The sequence below is a fragment of the Spermophilus citellus genome (genome assembly GCF_964194105.1).
Source record: "Spermophilus citellus genome assembly, chromosome: 6".
In the NCBI taxonomy this organism is placed as follows: domain Eukaryota; kingdom Metazoa; phylum Chordata; class Mammalia; order Rodentia; family Sciuridae; genus Spermophilus; species Spermophilus citellus.
Window position 1 is genome coordinate 39741260 of NC_138187.1, and position 24218 is coordinate 39765477.

The 24218-nt window shown below is 56.7% G+C and overlaps 1 protein-coding gene across 1 annotated transcript; it reads right to left on the reverse strand.

Annotated features, from left to right (window-relative positions):
• Positions 1 to 493: 493 nt before the first annotated feature.
• MAFK (MAF bZIP transcription factor K) lies at positions 494 to 12656 on the reverse strand. Its single transcript, XM_081296923.1, has 3 exons — positions 12459 to 12656; positions 4488 to 4567; positions 494 to 3524 (listed from the first exon to the last, which is right to left on the reverse strand). Exons 2-3 carry the CDS (start codon positions 4521 to 4523, stop codon positions 3090 to 3092), a joined length of 471 nt encoding a protein of 156 aa, XP_081153049.1. The 5' UTR covers positions 4524 to 4567; positions 12459 to 12656; the 3' UTR covers positions 494 to 3089.
• Between the last annotated feature and the right edge of the window lie 11562 nt (positions 12657 to 24218).

Here is a 24218-nt window from a genome sequence, read left to right on the forward strand (position 1 = left end):
AATCAGGTCAGAGGGGCAGTGTCTGCTCGGGACAGCCTGGCTGCCCTTGGCTTTCCAGAGCCACCTGCTTGCTTTAGGCCAGTGCAGGGGCTTTACTCTCTGCCCTCAGCAGACCCAGACCCCCTCCCAACTTCCCACAGGCTTATCTCAGAGAAAACCCCAGAAAAGCTGGGCAGCAGCCTGGCTTGGAGGGTGCCCGCCCTGTGGGGAAGGAAGCTCAGACCTGTGACCCCCAGCTCTAAAGCAGAGGTTGCACTGACTGCCAGAGGCCGGTGGCCAGAGTGGGACGGGGCACTCGGGAAGTCTCCCCCCAGCCAGCAAGTGAGCCTGGAGCAGAGGCAGAAGCTTCCATCCCAGGACTGCCCCTTGTCCAGAGGGTGGGCCCAGGTCCTGACTGGACTCCCCAGGGGGGAAAAATGAGGGTATGGGAGGGGGCACCCCAACAGCCCAGGATGCCAGGTCCTTGACCCACAGAACCAGCTACACACGAGGATGTAAAACCAGGGGTTTCTTTATTGCAAAGGTACAAAAGCAGTCAGAGCAGCGACGTGTACAGCAATAAATTAGGTGGTGGCCGTGAGATGGGGGGGAGGGGTGGGCACGGGGCACAGGTGCAGGTCCACAGCATGTGATCTCCTCTCAATAATTTATATCATGGGGAAAGCAGCAAAAAATAAATATTGAAATGGAACTGCGGCTGGGAGGCCAGGACGCGCTGTGCGCGGCGTGTCGAGGGAGCGCCTGGCCACCCAGGAAAGGCAGAGCCCACCCTCTTTGGGAGGTCTGAGCCACGGGACAGAAAACAAACCCACGACAAAGAGGTCCTTGTCTTTTTCTTAAATAAAAAAAAAAATCATATATTAAATCGTGACAATAAAATTTCAGTGATCTCAAAGGAAAAGCAGAACGTGCCACTTCCTTCCCTGGCCTTATGCCCGTGAGCATCCTGGACGGAGGCTCCCTGGGTGGTGATGGAAGTTCTGTCCACCCTGGAGGCCGAGTGTGGGGAGCTCCTTCTCTAGCACAGCACCACAGGCCAAGAGTGGGAAGCCACTCATAGCCAGAAGCCTGCCACATCCCAGAGATGTGACAGACCCCAGGGCTAGACAGAACTTGCAGCTGCGTGGCCTGCCCTGGGGGCCACCCACCAAGCATGGTGCCTGCTGGGGCTAGGCCTTGTCCCCAGGCCCAGCACACACCAGAGGGGGCAGCACACTCTCACCCCATCCAACACAACTCTGCACTAATGAAGATCTACAGTATCAAACTGGAAAAAACTTATGAAAAATCTGTACGATAAAATGAGTATATAATTTTATATATATATATATATATATATTCTTTTTCTCTTTAAATATTTCCCATGGCCCTTATTGATATCCAATATGGATTACCTACCATGGCTATGGTATCGACAGCTTCAAGTGCCCGGCAGAGCCTCCTGCTCTGAGGCTCCAGTGTGACCCCGCGTAGCTGGGCTGCAGCTTGGCCAACCCTCAGCACTGCACTGGACCCAGAAGAAGACCAGTCGCATGGTGGTGCCACCAGAGAAGCCCCGACGCTTTCTATTCACTTCTGACAGCAGACTCAGAACCATGTTGCAGCCCTTGGACCGCTCGTCCTCGGCCCTCCCTGCACATAGTGCAGCAGCCTGCTGGGGTACAGGGCAGGCCAGGAGGGAACTGGGAGCGAGGGGCGCAACTCCCTCACTGCCTGTCACTCACAGTGGCTTCCAGTTGGCAGCAGGACACAGGGCTCATGCTCCACTGGCTCACCCCAGACAGGGGTGTCCAAGCAAACTCCTCTTGCCAAGACCCCAGTCAGAGGAGGGTGCCCTGCAGCAGTGCTCTGGGAAAGGAAGTCCCGGAAGGATCCCCAAGATCATGAGCAGTTCAGAGCTTCATGAAGAAAGAGCAGGTGAAGGCTCTGGGTGATGGTCCAGCACCAGGGCGCAGGGACCCACCTCTGCCCCAAGCCTGTCTGGGGGCTCCTGGCTGACCTCAACACAGAGGCAGGCCCATGAGGAGTTCCCTGCAGTGCCCTCACCCCCATGCTGTGCTCTCAGGCCTCCTTCATGTCCCCGGGCCCCATCTCAGAGCCTTGGCTCCATCCTCACCCCCCCCCCCATTGCTCCACCCCACCCAGCAGCAGGAAGCACAGTGGTCTGTGGGATACTCCACCCAGGACATCAACTGACACGTCCATGTCCACCGACATAACTGAGGCCTCCACTCCTCTCCAAACCACACAACCCTTCCCTACAGGCCTCGAGATCTCCACCTTCCCCACCTTGATGAGCACAGCCAGCCAGAGGCAGCTCTAGGGAAACCAAGATCTGCTTTCCAGCAGCTGATGGGATGCTCCTGCCCTCATCTTGTGAAATCCAGGGATGGCCAGCAGGCTGCCGGCTGGGCCTTGCTGGGCAGCCACCTTGGGTCACAGAGCAGAAGGGAAACTTCACAACATACGCACAACTCTCTGCACACATACTGGACAGGCCTTCCTGACATGACCCCGGTGATTCTGGTGTATAGGCCCTGTGACAGCAGGCCCGTGGGGGCACAGACACTAGCACACAGCCTCTCCCCTCTCTGCTTCCCAGGGCATGGGCTGGGTGTAAGGGCTAAAGCTCATCGTAGCACGCTTCAGTGGGACAACGGAAGACCAGAGCTGCCTTCGAGCTCCCTCACTCCCCCCAGGGGCATCCAGAGCTCGGGGAAATCAGCACAGGGTGCCTGGCCCAGGTGGGAGCCATGGCAGGACGGTGTTAAAGGCTGCTTGCAAGAGGAGTGGAAGATGAGCCCCACACCCAGCCACAGGGGCCCCTCCTGCAGGGGACTGTGGGGTCATCTCCCACTGACTCCTGAAACAGACCCATCTGGAGAGGAGGGACAGGGCGTGAGGGTGGCGTGCACCTGTGTGTGCATGGGCAGTGTGCAGTGCCTGGCTCACAAGAGCCTACTCTTCATCTGGCACCTCGCTTGTCCCCACTCTCAGCCCCGAGGGGTCTGCAATGACTGGTGTTTTGAGTCTGCGCCAGGACCCTGGGCAGGCACAAGGGACGTGCCGCCTTACGGCCCAAGCAGGCACTAGGACGCGGCTGAGAAGGGCACAGAGGTGGAGGAGATCTCTGTGGACTTGACAATGGTGATGACACTGGTGGTGGCCACCTTGGTGGGTGTGACGGGTCCGCGGGCCACAGTGCGGGCGAAGGTCTGCAGGGCCTCGTATTTGGAGCGCAGGGCGTCCAGCTCTAGCCGCATGCTGCTGTTCTCGCGGGCCAGCTTCTCCACCTCCTGCTGCAGCTCCACCCGCTGCCGCTCCAGCTCTTCCTTCTGCGTCACCCGCTTGATGCGGCAGCTGGCTGCGTAGCCGCGGTTCTTGAGCGTGCGCCGGCGCTGCTTCAGGCGGGTGACCTCCTCCTTAGTGAGCCCCCGGAGGTGCTGGTTCAACTCCCGCACTGACATGGACACCAGCTCATCATCACTGAGCACCGGGGCGTTCTCGCCCGCCTCCTTCTTGACCTGTAAGGCCACAGTGGGTCAGCACCAAGCCCCTGCAGTATCCACACCTCAGCCTGCTCTGCAGCAGCCCACAGCTGATTTGGGGCAGCAGAAAGACCCAGCAGTAGCACCCACCTGCCCTCTATCTGGGGCTAGTCCCCCTGCTACAACAGGGACATTGTGCACAGGACGCAGCACCACAAAGCCACATCAGGCAGTCCTACTACAGCTGCTGCTGTCACTGTGATCCTTTTGAACAGGGAGGACCTGACAGCTGTTCCCTCAGGAAGGCCACAGGTGACATCACCCTTACCACTGTAAGCCTCCCAAGTTCCATAAGGACATATGGATGTCCTGCTCATGGGATGCTCCAACGCTGGGGACTGATTCAGGAAGGATCTCAACCAACCCTTCCAGGGTGAGGCTGGGTGGCTCACTCTTCCCCTACCACCTGCACATCGGCCTCCCAGAGTGACACTGGGGTCTGGCTAGGCAGGGCCACCTCAAGGGAGCAGGAACCCCAGAAGTGGAATGGAGGTGCAGGGTACACACAATCTCAGTTCTGCATATGGTTCCCAAGAGCCCCAAACATGAAGGCCGACCCAAGGGCAGCCTGTCACAGAAGCTGAGGGCCCAGGAGGCAGCAAGCACCAGCAGAGATGGAGCCCGGTCACTGGAACTGGAGCACCCCACCCACTGGAGGCCACTCTGCCCAAGCCTGGTACTGGGAATTCAATTCAGGCAGGAACAGAACCCACAGACAAAGCCCCAGTTGGCAGGCATCTAACCCTACATCCCCGGTGTGTCACTCACCTCTGTTGAGAATGTTCTCCCAGCCTGTGGTCCCCACCTATTCCCAGGGACAGGGACTCCCTCACACCCTAAGGGCAAATCTGAGAAAGGAGGAGCTTCCAGGTCAGGAGGAATCTTTCTTGTGTAGTGCCCAGGACAGGGATGGCTGCCCAGGGCTGCCACCCGCCATACCTTTAATGCCTTGTTGGGCTTGGGATTAGTCGTCATAACCCGGGCACAATCACCAGGATGGAAGTGCTGGGAAACTGCAACTGCAGAAACACAGAAGAACACAGAGGGCGAGTGGGTTAGCCCTGGTGAGCTCAGGACTGCGCACCGTCTCCCTGCAAGAGGCTCCCAGGAGACAGCCTGTCACAGTGCCCCAAGAACATCCCAAGGGGCTGCCCCAGCCCGTCTGCCCAGGAGGCTCCAGTAAGACCCAGCTCGGCTGACACTCTAGCCCAGCTCACAGAACAGTCAGGACTCTCAGCCCCAGGCCCAGAAGCTGTGTGGCCCCTTACTGCCCCCAAACCTGGCAGGTGCTAGAGCCCCCAGGACTGGAGGTGAAGCCTGGCACTGGCAATTGTTGCTTCCAACCCCCACTCCCCTCCCACCTCACAAGATGTTGGCACCAGTGAGGTACAAGATGCTATAGCCAACAGAACACAGACCAGTCGCAAAGCTACCCCCAAGAATGGCCATGCCTGGACAGTGTCCCTGCCTGGCAAGAGCTCTGGCTGATTCAGACCCGCAGGGAGAGAAAGGGCCCTTTCAGAGAGCCCCTGCCACTACTGAACCCCATCCTCAAAAGTGGACAGAGTAGAGCACTTGCCACCTCTCCCCAGCCCCACCCAGCCCGCCTGTCCCTGGCTCCTACCGCGGGGAAGGGAACTGCAGCTGTGACATCACCACCTCAGCCTGGCTGCCCCTAGTCTGCTCAGGTGACTCTGGGGCCCCAAGGATGGGTGGGGGCTGCTGGTGGGCATCAGTTTAGAGAGAAGGGCCAGAGATAGGAGGTGAGGAGTCATGGCTGCCTCGCAGAACTAATCAACTGTCTGGTGAGACTTGTCCCCGCCAACCGCCCTTCTCATTTTAGAGTCTGCATTGTGTCACACATTCTAATCATTCATGAAAAACCCAGCCAAAGCATCCCAAGCATGATTCCCCTCTGATAGTTGCCATGACGACCTTGGGAAGTAGCCAACCCCTGATGGTTGCCATAGAAACAGAGAAGCCCAAAAGCAATCATGACTTCAGGTCAGGCCTGTGCAAAGACATCATGAGGTTGTCAGACAGTAAACAAACTCATTCATTTTAACCCCAGAAGGGGAGAAACACAGGGTGGCCACTGGATGGGCCACACCCCCACACATCCACATTCTAGGGATGAGTTGAAGCAGAAGCAGAGAAACACATGGAAAAGGGGTACAGAGGATAGACTGGGGCTGGATGGTGGGCGACCTCCACTGCCCCTCTCCCTGCAGACCTGGGTCCCGCCACCCTCTAATCAAGAAGCTGCTGATGAACACAGGATCCACGCTCTGCGCTACAGACACCAGCACCTGGTGACTCCAGCTGCTCCCATGGAAACTGAAGTGGACAGCAGGGGCCAGCTGGGGAGCCTCAGGTAGGCTTGGGGCTCCTCTCGAGGGAGGGACTGAGGGAACACCCTGACCCCTTATAGGCCCAGGCCTGAAATGGACAAGCAGCAGCTCAGGGTGAACATGGAGGTAAGAGCTGCTCTCCAACATGACTTGACCCGTGATGTGAGGGGGCCCGAGGCATGCCACCCCCACCACCCTGAGCTGGGTGACAGAGACCCTGGAGAAGCCCTGGGCTCTGGCCACCCTGTAGGGCCCTGCAGGACCCAGGCGCCTGGGAGCTCCATGACTCCATGAGAAACTTTTCCATGCGAGGGAGGAGGGACCAGGCACCTCTTCCAGCAACTACAAGTCAGTGACATAACTATGTGGTGAGTCACCAGCTGTTTACAGAGCCGCTCACATTCCCACACAAGGACGCCCCTCCCACCCGTATGGCACTAGCTGGGGCCCCTGAGGCCAGTGGAAAAGGAAGGTGCTAGGGAAGGGGCCTCTGGTCAGACCCACAGGTGACGTGCTGTGCTCCGAGGGGAGCTGAGGGACAGAACTTAACCCTAAGGAACTGCCTCCCATGACCACAGAGGTGGGACACCGAGGGACTAGGATGTGCAAGACTCAGTCTCCAGGGGACCACACTCAGAGAAGTCAAGTCCTTCCGTGATTTGAGGACCCTTGGGTGGCCAGATAGGTCACTCCGATCCATCTGCCAACTCTGAGCCTACCACAACCACTTCGCTTGCCTCTGGGGACCCAAGACCACTGAGAGAAAGCAACCAACATGGGTCCTGGCTCAGGCCCTAGGGAGGGACGCAGGGAGGGGGCTCTGAATTCCAGAATCCCTTAGTCCTCAGACCTGCCATCTTAAAGAGCACTGAGGACGGAGAAGATGCAGACAAACCCACCCTCTTCCCAAGAGGCCTCTTCCCCACTGAACAAACCTCAGCTCTTCATGGGTCACTTCCTCAGAAAAATGAAGGAAGGAAACAAAGGGCCCAGGCTGGGCCCAGCAGGGGACACTAGACCCCACCTGGGTTCTCCCCCACCACCACACCTGCACCCATTCCTGAGCACCAGGCCCCTCCCAGGAGCCCAGCCCAGCAGTCCAGGCCAGGGGATAGGCTGGGGGTGGGGTGCAGGCAGGAGAAGCCCCCCCACCCTGCACTGGGCACCACACCCACACCTTTTCCCTCAGGCAGATGAGGTCTCGGTTTCTGCCCCAGGAACCTGGTTATGCTGGGGAAACCTGGATCCTCTGTTGGGATGGTTCAGCCAATGTCTGCCCACATAAAAGGTGAGGACAGATGGGCTGCAGGTCAAGGTTCTGCCCTTCAGTCTGACGCCAGGCACAGGGGCAGCCCAGGCATGGTGCTTCTCATGAACCCAGTCCACCAGGTAGGCTGGTGCCTCTGCCCAGCACTCACAAAGTACACCCGTGCAGTACTGACCTTGTGTTGCTTTAAACATCAAAGGCAAGAAAAATGACAACTGGCCTTTGGAATGAGGTTCAAGGGAGAGTTTTACTTTTTTGCAGTGCTGGGGATGGAACCCAAGGCCTTGTACAGATCAGGCAAGAGCTCCACCCCTGAGCTGCACCTCCAGTCCCAGGAGAGTCGTGTACATGTGAAAGAGCCTGCAAAACAAGTGACTTAAAAATGCTCTGAAGGGGCTCTGTAAGCCACTGACCTGAGAGCCACAGGGCACATCTCGTGAGAAGACTCCTTTCTGAGCCTGGGCTAAGACTGTAGGCAGAAGGGTGTGCGGAGCCCACAGGAAGCCCCAGAGAAGCCCTCTTCCTGGCACTGGGGCCCAAGGCAGGCCTCTCTTGGGCAGCTTCTGGTGAGGGTGCTCTGGGCCTTCCATCAGCCAACAGCATACAAGACCCCATGCCCTGAGCTACTTGGAATTCTAGAAAAGTCACCTGAGAAGTTCAGCAGTCAAATACTGGGCCTGAGGGTGGGGTTTCTCCATAAAGTCAGGCGGCTGGCCAACTGCACTCATCTCCATTCCCCCTGCATGCAACCACTTTTCAACCTAGGAGGGTGGGGAGTGCTCACCGGCCCACATCCCAGGACAGGCAGCTGGTCAAGAAGGCTCATGTGGTGGAGCCTTACCTACCACACACAAAGTCCAGGGTGGATTCCAGCACCACAAACAAACACAGGTGCACATGCAGCACCTTCCAGGTGACTACTAACATTTAAAGAGTTATCAGCTGTATCCATCTATATTCTCTGAGGGCATGCCAGCCACCCCTGGTAGGGTCCACTCCACAGAATTAGGGAGCCAGGGTGGGGAGCCCTCCTATTTCAGGATAGATCCAGGCAGGAGGCTGGAAGGCATGAAGCAGAGGATCCAATCCCAGCCTGGGTATCCTGGGGGGCAGGGCGGGGTGGCTTGGCTCAATAGCTCAGGAAGGGACCTTTCAGAAGCAGATCACCTCACATTCCAGGGATCATTCTTTACTGTTCAACTTCCAGCTGCTGTCCCTGGTGCCCCACTGCTCTGACTGCACCTGGGGACTTCCCAGGCACCCCGTGAGAAGGACTGGCCTAGGCCTGCGGGTGGGGTTTTCTCCATCAAGTCAGGTGGCTGATCAGCCCCAGGGCCCTAAGTAACAGTGCTAGGGAGGCTTCCTAGGAGAAAAGGAGGCTCCACACAGTTCCCAAGTGTCCTGATCTTAAGGAGATAAATGACTAGACAGGACCCTCTTTGTCACCCTCTGCTGGAGCTCAGATGTGAAGCTGGGTGGGCTCTAGGTAAGACACTTGTTCTTTAGGGGTGATGTGACTACAAGGCCAGGACCCTCCACTTTCAGCCCACCTGAGAAGGAGAGGTAAGCCTTTCCTTTCCTACTCTCCAGAGTGGGAAGGAGGTGCAGTGGCCCGCTGTCTGAGGAGAGCAGATTCAAACTCTAGCTGGACACAGCAATAGCCCTTGCTCTCCAACCCCAGCCCTGATGGGTGCAAGTCCACAAAACCTGAAGCCACCGAGGCCACAACTACCCCCTCGCAGGAGCTGGAAACACTTCTACAAGCACCCAAAGCAAGTGCCCTTCCTAGGAGCCACAAGGGAGGCAGGGCCTACATTGCGCCAGCACCCAGTGGGTGCTTGTCAATAGTGCCAACCAATGGTAACCCAGCTGGTGCCACAGAAGAGCTAGTAATGGCCCAGCCCACTGAAGACCAGGAAGCCTCCACTGGCCCCTCCTGCCCTAGACATAGCCCCCTCGGTGTGTAGTACTGTCCTGCAGCCTGGCCCTGGCTGGCCGCCCTCCGGCAAGCCACAACTGTCTGCCCAGCTCAGAGGACGTCTGGTCACCTTGTGCCTGCAGTCGCAGGAAGCTGTGTCATCCCAGCTACATCCAGAGGTGACTCAAGCCAGGGCTGCAGAGGCTGCAGCTACATAACACGCCCCCTCAAGCAGCCCCCACCATTATGCCCCCTCACCCCAGCTCACTGAGTTGTCCCTCTGTCACCAGCTCCCCTTAAGGGTTCTATTCTGTACCCAGTCATTCTAAGGCTTCAGCCAACTCCAGGCTGGGCCAGGGATGTCCCCTGGGAAAAACCAAGGGCAAAGACCTGCCTTTCCTCCCCCCAAACCCCTCCTCCTGGGTCTCTAGCTTAGTGATGACAGTGCCCCCACATCATCAGGTGAAATCATCCTCAAGTCCCTCTGCTCTGTCTGCTCTGTGACCAGGGCTTGAGGACTAGTCCTCAAGTTCTCCTGCCCACACCCTGTCTCAGCTCAGGCCCTGACTTCTACCTGAACCCAGCGCCAGTTCAACAGAACCCCCGACTTGGATCCTGGTGCCTCAAACACAGTCTCCCAGACAGGTGGAGACCTTGAAGTCCTATCTGTCACCATCTCAGCCCTCCTCTTCTGGCTCCCAATAGACCCTGCTGTGCTGACCACAGCTCACTCCCCAACACACTTCTTCCAGAAAGTCCTCCTAGCTGTGTTCTTTGGGGCAAGCAATCACCTTGGAACAAGAGCTGGTTCTAGACCTTTCTGTCGACAGGCAGACCTCCTCAGTGCACGGAGAGCTCCTGGCAAGCAGGGAACAGGTCTTACCTACTTTAGCTCCCCACAGGGCACCCAGCCATTAAGAAAGGTCTGCTGCACATGCAGCGGGAGGGCTCCAGCAGGGAGCCTGGGTAAGGTGTTCATCCGACCCACCTCCCAGGGCACCAGAAAGCAGCACTGAAGAGCAGACAAGCACCAGACCAGGCTGACTCTGACCCGGGCCAGAGAGCGATGCCTGGTAGTTGCAGTCCCCTCACCTACAGTGGGAGATGCGATGGACCGTGTGTGACCACTCAGGTTCATTCCTACCTGCTCTGAAATTCTACAATTTTCAGATAACACTTTCAGTTTCCTTAAACCATAAGAAAGAGGAAACACGGGGTCTGTGACTTATGAAAAGCAAAAGTGAATACCGAGCAACACATCTCCCATTAGCTGGGACAGGGAGGGTGGGGAACGCAGTGTGAGTCACTGTTTACTGCTCTCAGGAGCAGCCACACAGAATTCTCCCAGCTGGCCGGATTTCCATTTCCCGTGTGGACAGGACCTGAAATCCAGAAAGCCCAATGCAGAAGACTCCCGCCTCAGCAAAGTCCAGGACAGAAACAGGCACAACTTCTTCTCGGTCTAGACGGGGACTGTAAACAAACCCTGGAGCCATCCCACAGCTCCAAGAGTGAAAGCTGAGAGTTGTGGACAAAGAATGGTTGGTAAACAGTCTTCCTCCACAGCAGCATCTAGGGCGCCAGGGAAAAGGCAACCCCTGGAAAAGTTGGCTTCCCAGGGACCCTCTATCCAACTCCCATTTCAGCAACCACCTGGAAAGTACGCAACACTGGACTTGGAACTAGTCCCTCTGACCTTGCTGGTCCAAATATAAAAGTAAATGTGCTCCAGAGGAAAGCCCAGTTTGCCTTTTGCCTTATTAAATATTCTGCTTTGGAATAAAGAGAGGACTAGTTTTAAGTGATAAAAGCAGGTCCCCCTCTGCCAAGGTCAGACTAATTGAGCTGCCTAAGGAGGGAGTTCTCATGAATGGTGCTGGCGACCCATAGTGTACAGCCCCCTTACCTCTCTGATCCCACTCACCTGATACAACTAATACCTTAAAAAAAAAAAAAACCTCCCTGCAGCAGCTTAGGAGGCTGAAGCAGGAGGATCTCAAGTTCAAAGCCAGCCTCAGCAACTTAGCGAAGCCCTAAGCAATTTAGCAAGACCCTATCTCAAAATACAAATTTTTAAAAAAGGTTAGGGATGTGGCTCAGTGGTTAAGCACCCCTGGATTCAATACCTGGTACCAAAACAAAAACAAAAAACTCCCGGCCCTGAAAACACCAGGCTTGAAGAAGTCTAGCTCCAGGGTGCATCAGATCTTGCACATGCATTTCACCAAGATGCCCTGTGCAATCCCAATGTCACTCATCAATGCTAATAAAGGGGTCCTAGAGCCCATCCTGGTGGATAAAGGGGAAAGATCTAGCCACAGACTTCTACCAGGCCATGCGGAAGGATTAGGGTCTGCTGCTTCTTGGGGCCAGACACCTGTCAACTGAATGAATGGTTAGGTGCATCCAATTTCTGCCTATGCTACCAGCTTCATGAAAAGCAACCCAGGACAATCTCTAACACAAGATCCAAGAGCAGGGAGCTAGCTGCCAGCCTTCCTAGACACAGGCTGCTACCCCAATAGGGCAACTTGTACGGAGCCAAAGTGCCTGCACAGGGTGAGGATGCCAGGGAGTACGGGGCCAGACAACTGGCCCTTCCTAAGGCAGACCTAAGACAGTCCCCAGAGACCAGAAGGCTTTCTGTGACCTGTGGTTTGCTAGACTTGCCTCATTTCTTGCCCCTGCTCCCAGGCTCCCCAGAAGTGTGCCCAGGCCAGCCACAGAGTAGACCATACCTATTGACTAACCCCACAGAAGCAGAGAAGAACGCCCACGAGGAGTTGGAGGAGACCTTGGCCCCTGACCACACCTGAGGAAAGTGACGGAAGCAACACGCGGGCCAAGACTGTCACCTGCCGCCCTCCCCACCCATAGCTTCCACATCGCGGCCTTCCTTCCGGCACCCCTGGCAGGTCAGCTGATTAGCGAGTGACACCAGCCACCAAGGCCGCCGGAGACCGGCTGGCCCCTACCCACTCAGGGGGCACGTGCACCCTGCCCTGGGCGCGAGTCGCGCCACTCAGGAAGTGTCTGAGCGCGGGCTTCCCCGCCGCGCGGCAGCTGCAGGTGAGCGGCGACCGCCGCGCTCCTACACGTGCCGGTAGTGCCCCGGTGCGGGTCTAGGGTACCTCGGTACTGCGGAGCCCGGGTCCCGCCGACGGCCGGGCGCCACGGCCGGGCTCGGTCCGGCGGCACGTGCGCGGGGACAGAGGGCGGTCGTCGGGCAGGTGTGCCCGCGGGTCTCGGCCCGTCCGGGTGGCCCCGGTGCCCGGCGGCCGTGACTCAGCGCCAGGCCGCCCGCCGCCCCGCGGAGCCGCGCGTCCCGCCCGCCCCGTCGCGTCCCGTCCCGCGGCCCGGCCGCCGCCCCTCACCTGGCCTCGCGGCCGGGGCGCGGCGGCTCCTCGCGGGCACGCGCTCTCCTCGCCGCTTCTCGCTCTCGCGCTCCCGGGGTCGCCGCCTCCGCTAGCGCACGGGCTCGGACTTCGCGAAGAACAACAAGTACCCAACGCCCGCCGCCGCCGCCGCCGCCGCCCGCCGCCGGCTCCAGCTCTGACACCGCTTCCGGGATCGCGCGTCGGCGCGCGTCAGCGCCCGCCCCGCCCCGCCCCGCCCCCAGGCCCAGCCCCGCCCCGCCCCCAGGCCCCGCCCCGCCCGCAGAGGCTCCGCCCCGCTCCGGCGCCCGGCCTCCGGCCACGCCCTTCGGGCTCCGCCCCCGCCTGCCGCCTGGCGGCCCCTGTGCGATTTAATCACCAGCCAGGATTCGCGCTGTGCCCGGCACCTGTGCCCACCTGTGTCTTCGTGGTGACCCCTCCCGTCTCCAGGCGCGCCCTGACCCTGCGTCCCTACCAGGCTGGGGGATGACAGGCGAGCTCCAGGAACCCCAGGGTGTCTACACCCTACAGTTCGCAGGCACACACAACCTGGGCATCATGTCGTGCCTCGTACCTAAGAGATACACACACGCCTGCCACCCACTATAGTTCTAAGGTCAAACCAAGCGGAGCCGCGGCTGCTGAGGGTTCCTAGGAGCCTCGCACAGGGAGTGGAGAAGAGTTTGCTTATGCCCAGGTCATAGGTCAAGGGGGAAGTGGTCTGGGCGCTAGGAATGGGTCCAGGATCCCAGTACCCACTCTGCAGGGCAGGTGGGTCCCACAGAGGAGGAAGAGATGCCTAGTGTCCCCCACTGACCAACACTCTCATCTGTCTTGATTTCTCACTTGACCTAACAATGCATAAAGGAAACTATTTCTTTTTTTGTGAAAGACAATACTGTAAAGATGTGATTGTAAATGATTATTGACCAACCGCCTCAGTGTTCAGGAGCAGGAGAAACCCAGGCCCACCTGAAACCCCAGCACAGGCAGACCCAAGGTGGGCAAGTGCCTCCAGCCCTAGGAATCCTGAGAGGGATGCTCAGATGGCATGAGCCCCCAGAGGGGAACTGCTCCTCTTCCTGCCCCAGATGGGCAGAGCTGGAGGATGGCCATTCTGAGTCATTGGGATGAGCATGCCAGCCCCTGCTTAAAAACTCAAATGTGTTTCTGGGTCCCTCCCTGAGAACCAGGAGCTGCCTAATGAGGCCTTCCTGGTCTGAGCTGAAGAAGAGGAAGCATGCCCAGACTCCCGCAGGCATAGGCAGCATCTGCCCAGGACCTTTAGAAGGCTGCTTTCCCAGGTCTGAGGTGCTGCCCGCACATCCTGGGGGTCAAAAGGAGCAACTGACAAGGAGTCTGTGGGTCTCCTCAAGTGGTCAGCACCACCCAAGACCCTACTTTAGGAAGTGCAATGGCCTCATGCTACAGAGAACACCAGCCTCCTGCTTTTACTCCCAAAGACTCCTCTGGGCCTGGACGGTCGGGCAGTCCTTCACACTGGATGCACTCAGCCTTGGAGACCTGCTTGTAAAGACTCTCAAACACTGGCTGCTACTACAGATCAACAGCAGCAGAGGTGACAATGGTTCCCCTTTGCAGAATGTGTTCAGAGTGGCTTGCCTGGGATCTAAAAGGTGTTTCCCAAGTGGGGACACAGGTCACATGTGGAAATGACCTTTTTAGGGTAAGGGTTGAATCTTTGAGTCAGTTTCCTGGACTTCAAAGTAGGCTTAAAGCCAAGCATGGTGGTGCATACCTGTCATCCCAGCAACTTGAGAGACTGAGGCAGGAGGATTGCAAGTTTTAGGCCAGCCTCAGCAATTTAGCAAGACCCTCAGCAACTTAGTGAGACCCTGTCTCAAAATAAAAAAAAAATAAAAAAGTAGCTCAGTGGTAGAGCAATCCTGGGTTCAATCCCCAGAACCACTACCACCAAAAAAAAAAAAAAAAAAAAAAAAAAAAAAAAATAGTGAGTTGGATGTGGGCTTTAAAAAAAAAAATTTGTAGTTGTAGTTGGACACAATACCCTTACTTTTATTTGTTTTTATTTTTATGTGGTGCTGAGGATGGAACCCAGTGCCTCGCACGTGCTAGACAAGCACTTTACTGCTGAGCCACAACCTCAGCCCCTGGATGTGGACTCTTTAAACAAATGATGCGGAGACATTAGAAAACTTAGAAAAAGATAAAGTTGGGTCCCAGTTTGCCCACACTGTATATCACTATATATTTTAAATGGACCCAGAATTATAAATTTTTAAAAAGAAACCATTACATGGTGAAAAAGTTTTTGAGATGGTTGGAGGTGATGCTTTGTCCAGGAGTTCAAAATTTTTTTACATGGTTTATTACAACAACAAAAAATTTAGTCAAGTGAAAATAAACTGAACAATAAACAAATAAACACTCAAAACAAAATAGTTTCCATTGGAAACATGTTAAGATGAATATGGGGCTTTGTTACCATCTTACTGCAATTTTTTTATGTGTTACTAGCCTACATACCCCATGTTTTCTGTAATCATGCAGATGTGAATGGAAGTTTGAATGATTAAATACATGAAAAGTCCATTTACTGCAGAGAATCATTTCACAAGGCAGCCACATTGGTTTTAGAGAACAAAATCATTCAAGAAATTCTCCAAGTATTTAGGTTCATTTTAGAATCTGTGAACCTTAAGCTGCTCCTCCTTGACAATGCCAGCCTCCAAGAGAAACTGGCAAATGTTTTTTCTTTGGTCACCTTGAAGTTGAATAACCTCCCCGTATTCAGGATGTTCAATCACAGTACCATTACAGGCAAATTTCTTTTTGAAAGCTTTCACAAGTTTCTTTTTGTCATAATCATCTGCAATGCCCTGAACTGTAGTCAGTGTCTTCCTGCCGTCTTGTGTAGGACAATTTTTTTTTACGCGTTTAAAAAATAAAAGAAAATCATTGTTAAAAATCCCGGTGTCATAAAAAAAAGATTTAAGGCAAAAATTACAAGTGAACTCATAACGCAAACTACATCCTAGGGAAAAAACACTTGCAACTCTGAGCACTAAGGGTAGTCTCCCTACCATGGAAAAGACTCCAAAGCTTTTGAGGCTGAAGTAGGGAGGCTCGTGAGCCCAAAGCCAACCTCAGCAACTTAGCGAGGCCCTAAGCAACTTAGTGAGACCCTGTCTCTAAATAAAATATAAAAAGGGCTGGGGATGTGGCTCAGTGGTTAAGTCTTCCTGGTTGCAATTTCTAGTACAAAAAAAAAAAAAAAAGGACTTCTAAAAATGTGTGTGAGCATGCATGTGTGAATATAGTTATCATTTTTTTTTTTTTACTTTTTTGGTACCAGGAATTGAGCCCAGGGCCACTTAACTGCTAAGCCACATCTCCAGAATTTTTAATTTTTATTTTGAGAGAGGTTTTCACTAAACTACCCAGAGCCTCACTAAGTGGCGAAGGCTGGCCTTGAACTTCCATCCTGCCTCAGCCTCCTGAGTTGCTGGGATTACAGACACACACCACTGCACCCAGTTTCTTTTAGATCATTCTTGTGACTGTCAGATTGTGTGACTTACCTATTATTAAAAACTTTAAAAGAAAGCTATAATGGAGGGAACCATTGTTTCCAAGCCGCTGAGAAGTTCCAGCAACATCCCTGGCACCTGATGATCCTCGATAACACTGCCTTTGGATTCTGGCTTTGTGGCAGAGTTGGTGTTGGTTGTGGCTCGATGAACCGCCCCTCTTTGCCCTCGCCCCAGCCAAGCAGAGCTGGCACCCCCTGGAAGGGGCAGGATCCATCCCACCCTCCCTTCTTCTGGAGAGTTGGAGTGGACTCCATTGACCATGGCTGAGGTTAGGGAAAGGGGACAACATGGAGGCCACCCCTGATCACCCTGTGACAGGAAGACAGGCTGGACTGAGCCAGTGCTAGCCCTGAGGGTAGTGGGGATTCCAGCAGTCCACCCCTCAGGACCTCTATAAATATTCCCCCAGGGACCCAGACCCCAGAATCAGGGTGTTGGGGTCTGGGAGAGGCTGGACTTCAGGAATCCTGCAGCACCACCTTTGGTAGCCAAGCATGGCTCTCCGGGAGCTGAGATGGGGCCCAGTATTTGCGCCTCATGCCTGCAAAGGAGCAGCTGTTGCGGGCGGATGTTTGCTGACCATACAATGCATGACTCATGCATCAGCGCACGGTTACAGTGCACAGCGCGGCCCTGACAGAGTCCAGTGTGTGGACACTGGCCAGGCGGGACTGCTGGCTCACCCGGGTGGAGGGACAATCTGCCTGAGGGAAGGACCTGCAGCCGCAGGTTGCACTGGTCAGCAGGATGGGCTGGTCAGCCACAGGATGGGCTGGGAACCCTGCTACCTTGTCCCCTGGCTTGGTGGAAGGAGATGGCCAGGTTTTGTCTTGGGGAGGAGGGATTTTGAAGTGGCTTTGTAGCAGAGAGGGGAGCAAAGGAGTCCCCGGAGAAGAAAGAGGCAGAGGTCATCATGCGCCTTGGCCATGGGGCAGCTGTGCACACTTGGGTGTATCCACCACCTTCTCTGAGCCTGTTTCTTCATCCCTAAAATGGGAATAGCATTGATTGAAGGAGCAAGTGCAGGGGGTTCCTTGTGAACAGTGTGGAAAGACCGCCATTGTCACCGTCGCTGTCATCGTTATTGTTGCGAGCTTGTTTATCACCAGGGGATACAGTAGCTTTGTGCTCCCATCTCGAGCGCAATTCCTCAGACTTTCAGAGAAAAAATAAATCTGTCCCCAGTCCCTCTCTCTGTCACAGCTCTCCTCTCCCCAGGCAGGTGAGGGGCAGGTGTCTCAGGAGAGCGGGTTGGAGAGGGCAGTCCCTGTCCCGAGCTGCTGAGACAGGTACAGGGGCAAGGGGAAAGTCTGGGCTCAGTTTCAACTGCCATAATGACAAAGTCATTTGCTCAAGGCCACCTAGGTCTCAGTGGCTGGGCTCGGAGTGCTCAGATCCAGTCCTCAAAGACAGCGTGGCCAAACCCCATGAATCACAGAGACGGCAGCCAGCGGTGACCACAGCCCTGAAAACAGAGCCGCTGTCACCTGGACATCTCAACAGGCGCCTCTGGGGCAGGGCCTGAGAGCCACCTCCCTCCACCACCAGGAGCCACAGCAGCCACTGATGGACCTGGGTCTGCAAAGGGCTGAGGAACCTAGAGAGCCCGGGGACAGTGGTTCCCACCCTGGGGTGACACAGGTCTGAGGGCCCTGGGACAAACCCAGAGACATCTCTGCATCCTCAGTTGTCCTGAACTGAGTGAGTGTCCCCCTCCCCGAGGAGAGCCCAGGGCTGCTGTGTCCAACCAGGACTTTAGGGCTTCCGTGTTCATGTCACCATTGCCTGCCACTTGGGTCTGACCAGAACCCCACACCTGGGATATCTGATGGGGTCGCCATCTACACTGCTCTGGCCTGAATGTGGATCCCCCACGTCTCATTCACATGCTGAGTTGCTGTCGTTATTGGTCTCAGGGTGGCAGTAAGCTCTGGGGCCTTTGAAAGGTTGTTGGGGATTCAAGTCCTCGTGATCCAAGCCTGGGAGGATCCCAGAGGAGAAGTCCCGAGGCCACCCTGCAGAAAGAGCGGGAGGGACGGGGGTTATGGCTTCAGTCATCTCTGGAAAAAGGCCTCGTGTTACGGTCCTGAGCTGGGGACGCAGCTGCTGGCCGCACCTGCTCACGGGAGACACAGGGTTGTTTGGGTTGGGGACGACTTCCGGCAAGGCCAGGGTCAGTACTCACAGGTCTTTCATCCAAACCTGGCTGTTCTTGCACATACGCAGGACAGTGTCCTCACAGAACCCTCCTTACCTTCCGGGTGACAAGGCTGAGCTGCTGGTGCTTTAGGGGAGATCCCAGTCCCAGGCTGAAGGACTGAGACCTGGGGAAGGAAAGAGACTGGCGTAGGTCCTGGAGGGCCAAGGGCTGGGACCCAGATGTCCTCTGATGTCCCAGGGCGGGAGACGACGACGGCCCAGCTCAAGGAGAGAGAATTCACACTCCCTCTGTCTTCCTTCTGTTTGGCCTCCCGGACGGGACGGTGCTGCCCACGTGGGGACAGCACGTCTTCTCTGCTCCACCCTCAATTCAAAGGCCGATCTGGGCAGCCCTTTGCCAGTCACACTGACACCAAATGGTCACAGCCACCGATCCTCCAAACCTCTGATACCAGCCGGGTGGCCTACAGTTCACGTCCATTCCCACAGCCACCACCGAGTAAGCAGAGCCCACGGGTTAAGGACTCGGTCCCACCACACAGCGCCTGTATCAGATGCCAGCCACAAATAGGGTCCCCGTGCTCCTCAGGGTGTGGCTCCCAGACAGCTTCAGCATGGGGGCTGGCCCCTGTGGCCTGACTCTGCAGGCTCTGTCACTAGGAGAGAACAGGTCCCCACCCGCCGAGTCTGTGTCGCGGTCTCTTCCTCAGGCCTGGTGGATCCAGCCATCGGCCCCTGGTGACTGAGCTCTGTCCACTCCCCGAGGTGATCAGGGTGGTGGGTCGGGTGGTTCCTCAGGTGACCATGCTGGGCTAGGTGACCTAGGGCCCCTCCGGTCACCTGAGGAGCACAGACTCCAATGAATACAGAGATGTGAATACCACTTGGGGAGCCACCTTGGAGACCAGAAGCAGATTTGGTTTTGTACATTGTATTGCACGGGGACACGGGGACTGCCTGGCTTTCTGTTTCTCAGGCCTCCTGCTCATGGTGGCCCCAGTGACACATTGTAAGGAAGTGTGAGCTGCGTGCGGGCAGCGATGTCCCGACAGCCCAGCCTGCAGGAAGCCTGTGAGAGGCCACCAGCCCCACGACATCAGTCTGCAGCTGCACAACAGGCCTACCAAGAAGAGCAGCCCAACTGTCGGGCGCGGTGGCGCACGCCTCTAATCCCAGCGGATGGGGAGGCTCAGGCAGGAGGATTGAGGGTTCAAAGCCAGCCTCAACAAATGCGAGATTCACACTTCATGTCAGTCGCCTGGAGACTCAGCTCTTTTTCCACAGGCCTCTCTCCAGCCTCAGGATGTCACAGAGGGACAGCCCCACCAGCAAAATGTGTCTCTGACTGTAACTTCTGAGCTCAGAGGTCAGGACTCATGACCTGGTGAATTCCTGGTGGCACCCCGAGGGAGGTGGAGGCGCTTGGTCTTTGTCCCAGCGGAAGGCAGATGGGACCCTTCCAGCCCAGCCCCCTTTCAGACCCATCTGATGATCTCTGTGACCTCAGGCCCACCCAGCTCCCTGAGCCTGACCTCTGTACTCCCTTTCTCCATCACAGCTGACCCTGGGGATTCGCACAGGCCACCAAAACAACAACAACAACAACAAAAAAAATAAGGCTTTGTTGCTCCACGGCCTAAGCCTGTCCAGGGAGGGTGGGGATTTGGGTGAGGTGGGAATGGGCTCAGGAGTCCCTACTCCTCAGCGCCTCCCTCACCCCCACCTGGTTCTCACGCTGTGCCCCCCAGAACCCAGTGTTCTATGGCACAGCGACGAGTCCCCCAATCTAGGCACCTGGTTTTTGGGGGCGGGGCAAGTACCAGGAATTGCACTCAGGGGCACTTGACCCCTGAGCCCCATCCCCAGCCCTATTTTGCATTTTATTTAGAGACAGGGTCTCCCTGAGTTGCTTAGCGCCTCTCTTTTGCTGAGGCTGGCTTTAAACTTGCCATCCTCCTGCCTCAGCCTCCCGAGCGGCTGGGATACAGACACGCGCCACCGTACCCCGCTAGGCACCTGTTTTGATCTCCCCTGAGCTCTGTGGTTGACAAGAGCATCCTGTACCTTTGTGGTTTACTAAAGGTAAGGAAACCACAGCCATGTTAGAGTAGGGCCGAGTGCATTTTCCTCCCCTGGGACCCCTGTCGGCCTCCACATACTGGATGGGCACAAAGGCTGCGTCTGGGGTCTGTAGAGAGGTGAAGAGGTTGAGAAATGGATGGGCCTGGGGTCTCTCGGAGTCAGAAAGCCTGGGAGCCTCCCTCCCAGCTAAGCAGCCTTCCTGTCACCGCAGTCTGTCCCCGTGACGGGGGGACTCATTTCCTCGTGAGCCAGCCCAGGCTATTTTTGGACAATTGTTGGAAAGCACAGCCCAGCTCGGCCAGAGGCTGCTCCTTGGGCTTCCGCTCACAACCAGGTTTGCCCAGGGGAGGAGGCTCACTGCCCGTCGGGTCTCAAATATCAGCCACAGAGGCTTCTCAGGATGGCTGCCCCTGGGGAAGCCGTGGTCTCCCCGATCCCCTGAGCTGCCAATAGGTTCACTGCAGACTTTTGTGAATCTCTGTGCAGGGAGGTTCTTCTCCTTCTCCTTCTTTTTTCAATACCAGGGATGGTACCCACTAAGAGCCCTCTCCAGCCCTTTGGATTTGATTTTGAGACAGGGTCTCACGAGGTTGCCCAGGCTGGCCTTGAACTTGGGATCCTCCTGCCTCAGCCTCCTGAGGAGCTGGCATTACGGGTGTGCACCAGCATGCCCGTGTAGGCTTAGGAATGTTCTCTAGCAGGGGACATTCTGCCCAGGCAGCTTCTTGCAAGGCTTCTTGGCAAGCCCAGGAGGGCAGGCCCCCCGTGTGTCCATCTGCCAGGTAGGTAAACCGAGGCTCAGCAGGGAGCCGACATCGTATCACACAGCCAATACAGGGTGAGCCAGAACCCAGCCCCAGATATGCCAGGGCCTGGTGCTCCGTGTGGCCTGGCCCCCAAGTCCAGCCCTCTCCTGGTTGGGTCCTGGTGCTGGGAGCCGCGGGGAGAGGCCCATGCTGCACCTTCAGAGTCCCCACCGTCTATGGTGGCCACTGTGCCCGACGGGGAGAATCCTCCTGGGGCTTCACACTCTGAACCTGGCTCGGCTTGCCTGGTGCCTGTGGGAGCATGAAGTGGAGGTTCGCCCCGCCGGCTTTGGGGGGGGGGATCGCTTATTACCCAGCAGCCAGTGGGAGCAGCTGCGTCATGGGAACTGGAGGCACCAGGCCCTGGAGCATCCTGTGGCCGACAGTCGGTTCTTGAGGCAGAGCCTGAGGGGCGTCCACAGCCCCTGGCCTGGGGCCTGGTGGCGCTCATGCACTTGGAGGAGGGTGCCCAGGAGAGTGCCAGGCCAGCGAGAGGTCAGGATTCAGGGTTTGTGTTGGGAACCCTGCTGAGACTGGAGGCCCAGAGTGTGGTGTGGACAGGGGCGGATCTGCTTCAGCAGGAGCTACTCCAACTTACCTGGGGGAGTCGGTGGGGGGGGGCGTCCTGCAGAGGCCACTGGAGAGGGGAGGCAGAAGTGTGAGGGCTGAGGAGGTGGCCCCAGGACAGGGCAGTGGCCCTGACACAGGAGCGGCAGTTGGCCATGCCCAAGGTCCCCAGCAGAGACCTCCTGGCCTCCTTCCTCTTCCTCAATCACACCTACTGTCCCCTGACTCCCAGCAGTCGGGTCACCAGGTGGTTGGCAGGACTAGGTGGGCCTCTGCTCCTGCAGCCCAAGTGTCCCTGTGTGGCGGCTGGGGCCTCAGCTGGGGGTCTGCCTTGGGTCCTGGCCCACAGAGCCCCAGGAGCATGAGGCCTCCTGCAGGGTGGGAGGGCGGGAGGCTTCCCTAGGGAAGTGCCAGCCTGGTCTGAGCCAGGGCTCTGGGCCCGGGTGGGGAGCCAGGAGCCCCAGGGACGCTGCCCCCCACCAAGCTGGGCGCTGAGACCCACAGTGCAGACGGTAGCAGCTGCTTCCTGGCACCAGGGCAGTTAGACCACACGCAGCTGCAGGCCAGCAGTGGCCGCCCCTTCCTGCCCCTCCACCGGCTGCCCCAGGCCCTGGCCCTGGTGGGTTCTGGGGGCTGCTTCAGTCTCCCCCAGAAGTGCCTCAGTGGGGCCCTGAGGCTGAGCTGTGCCACACAGGGGTTCTTGGGTGGGTGGGTGAGTGGGTGTAGTGTCTCTTCACCGCAGCTCTGGGTCACAGCAAAGGGGACCCTTGATGGTGGGTGGTGCAGGCCTGCCTGACAGCGGAAGCCCAGCTCTCCGGCTGACCTCGCTCTATGCCAGGCCGTTAAGCCAATCCTTCATGCAATCTGTGGCACAGGTATGCAGCCCCTGGTGGCTGGTGGCAGGGAGGCAGGACAGAAAGGAGACCAAAGAGATACAGCCTTTTTTTGTCCCTTGTCACTAATCCCTAAACAACACAGTAGGATAGCTCTCTAGTTAAAAGTAATCCAGAGAGGATTTAAAGAACAAGGGAAGCCGGTGCTGTGGTGCGCGCCTGCGATCCCAGCCGGTTAGGAGGCTGAGGCAGGAGGACCACGAGTTCAAAGCCAGCCTCGGCAACTTAGCGAGAACTTGTCTCAAAGCAAAAATAAGTACGTAAATAAATAAGGGCTGGGGACGTGGCTCAGAGGTTAAGCGTCCTTGGGTTCAATCCCTGGCACCGAAAAATAAATAAATAAAGTAAAAAATAGAACAAGAGAGGAAGGGGGGGTACGTAAGTCCTCTGCAATATACTACGCCATTCTGCATGAGGGGACACAAGAGTGTCTCAGATTTTGGTGTCCTCAGGTCCTGGAACCAAACCCTATGGATACCCAAGGGCATCTGTAAGGGGATTTCAGGGGCCAACGAGTGTCACAAAGAAAGACACAGAGGTGACACCCGGTTCAGTGGGGGTTGGGCATCGGTGGCAGGGGAGGGAAGGAGGACACGGTTTGCAGAGGCGAAGGGGAGACCATGGGAAATGGCAGGTGCAAGCCCCCCACCCCCAGCAGAGCCGGAAACAGGAAGAGGGGGCTGGAGTGGGGCCCGGAGGGAGCCAGTTGGTCACCCAGACCTGGTCCTTGGCGTGGAGTGGCAGTGGGTAAATGGTGTCCCCCGAATATACGTCCACCCAACCTCCAAACGGGAGCTTACTGGAAATTGGGTCCTTACCGATGAAGGGAAGGATCTTGAGATGAGACCATCCTGGGTGCAGGTGGCCCTGGAGCCAGTGGGCTGGAGTCCTTGTAGGAGACACAGAGGAGTGGCTGGCACCCAGAGACACAGAGAGAGGACAGTGGGTGTGTGGACGGAGGCTGAGACGGTGAGGTGGTCCCCACCAAGGAGTCTCCAGAGCTGGAGGGGCAGGAAGGACCGGCCTCTGGAGTCTCCTAGGGCCTGTCCACACTTTGAGGTTGGACTCCTGGTCTCCAGAACTGCCAGAGAAGAAATCTCTGTGGCTTCAGGCCATCAGGTTTGTGGTGACTTTTCACAGAAGCCACAGGAAATGGGTACAGAACACTGCTTTGACTTCAAGGGGAGGGGGGCGGGGGGGGTGGGGTCAATGTCCTGGACACCTTTTTTGCGGGGTGAGCTGCTGAGGACCTGCAGGCCGCAGAGCTGGTGGTGAGAAGCCCTCAGGGACCCGGGGCATACTTTGACATGGCGTCCCTTAGGAAGCTGTTAGATTGACCAGATGCGGAAGAGGGGACAGGGAAGAACTCAAACATAAGGAGAAGCTCCATGAGCAAGGGAATCCCAGTGGCTCGGGAGGCTCAGGCGGGAGGATCGAGAGTTCAAAGCCAGCCTCAGCCATTTAGTGAGGCCCTAAGCAACTTAAGGGAGCCCTGTCTCTAAATAAAATACAAAAAGGGCTGGGGAGGTGGCTCCGTGGTGACGCACCCCTGGGTTCAATACAAAAAAAAGAAAAAAAAAGCGCACAGGATTTGAAGGCCAAATTTGGAGACTGCTCACCAAAGACCTGCGGAAGGTGGAAGAGCATGTGATCCTGTGTCATGAGACACCCCTGCAG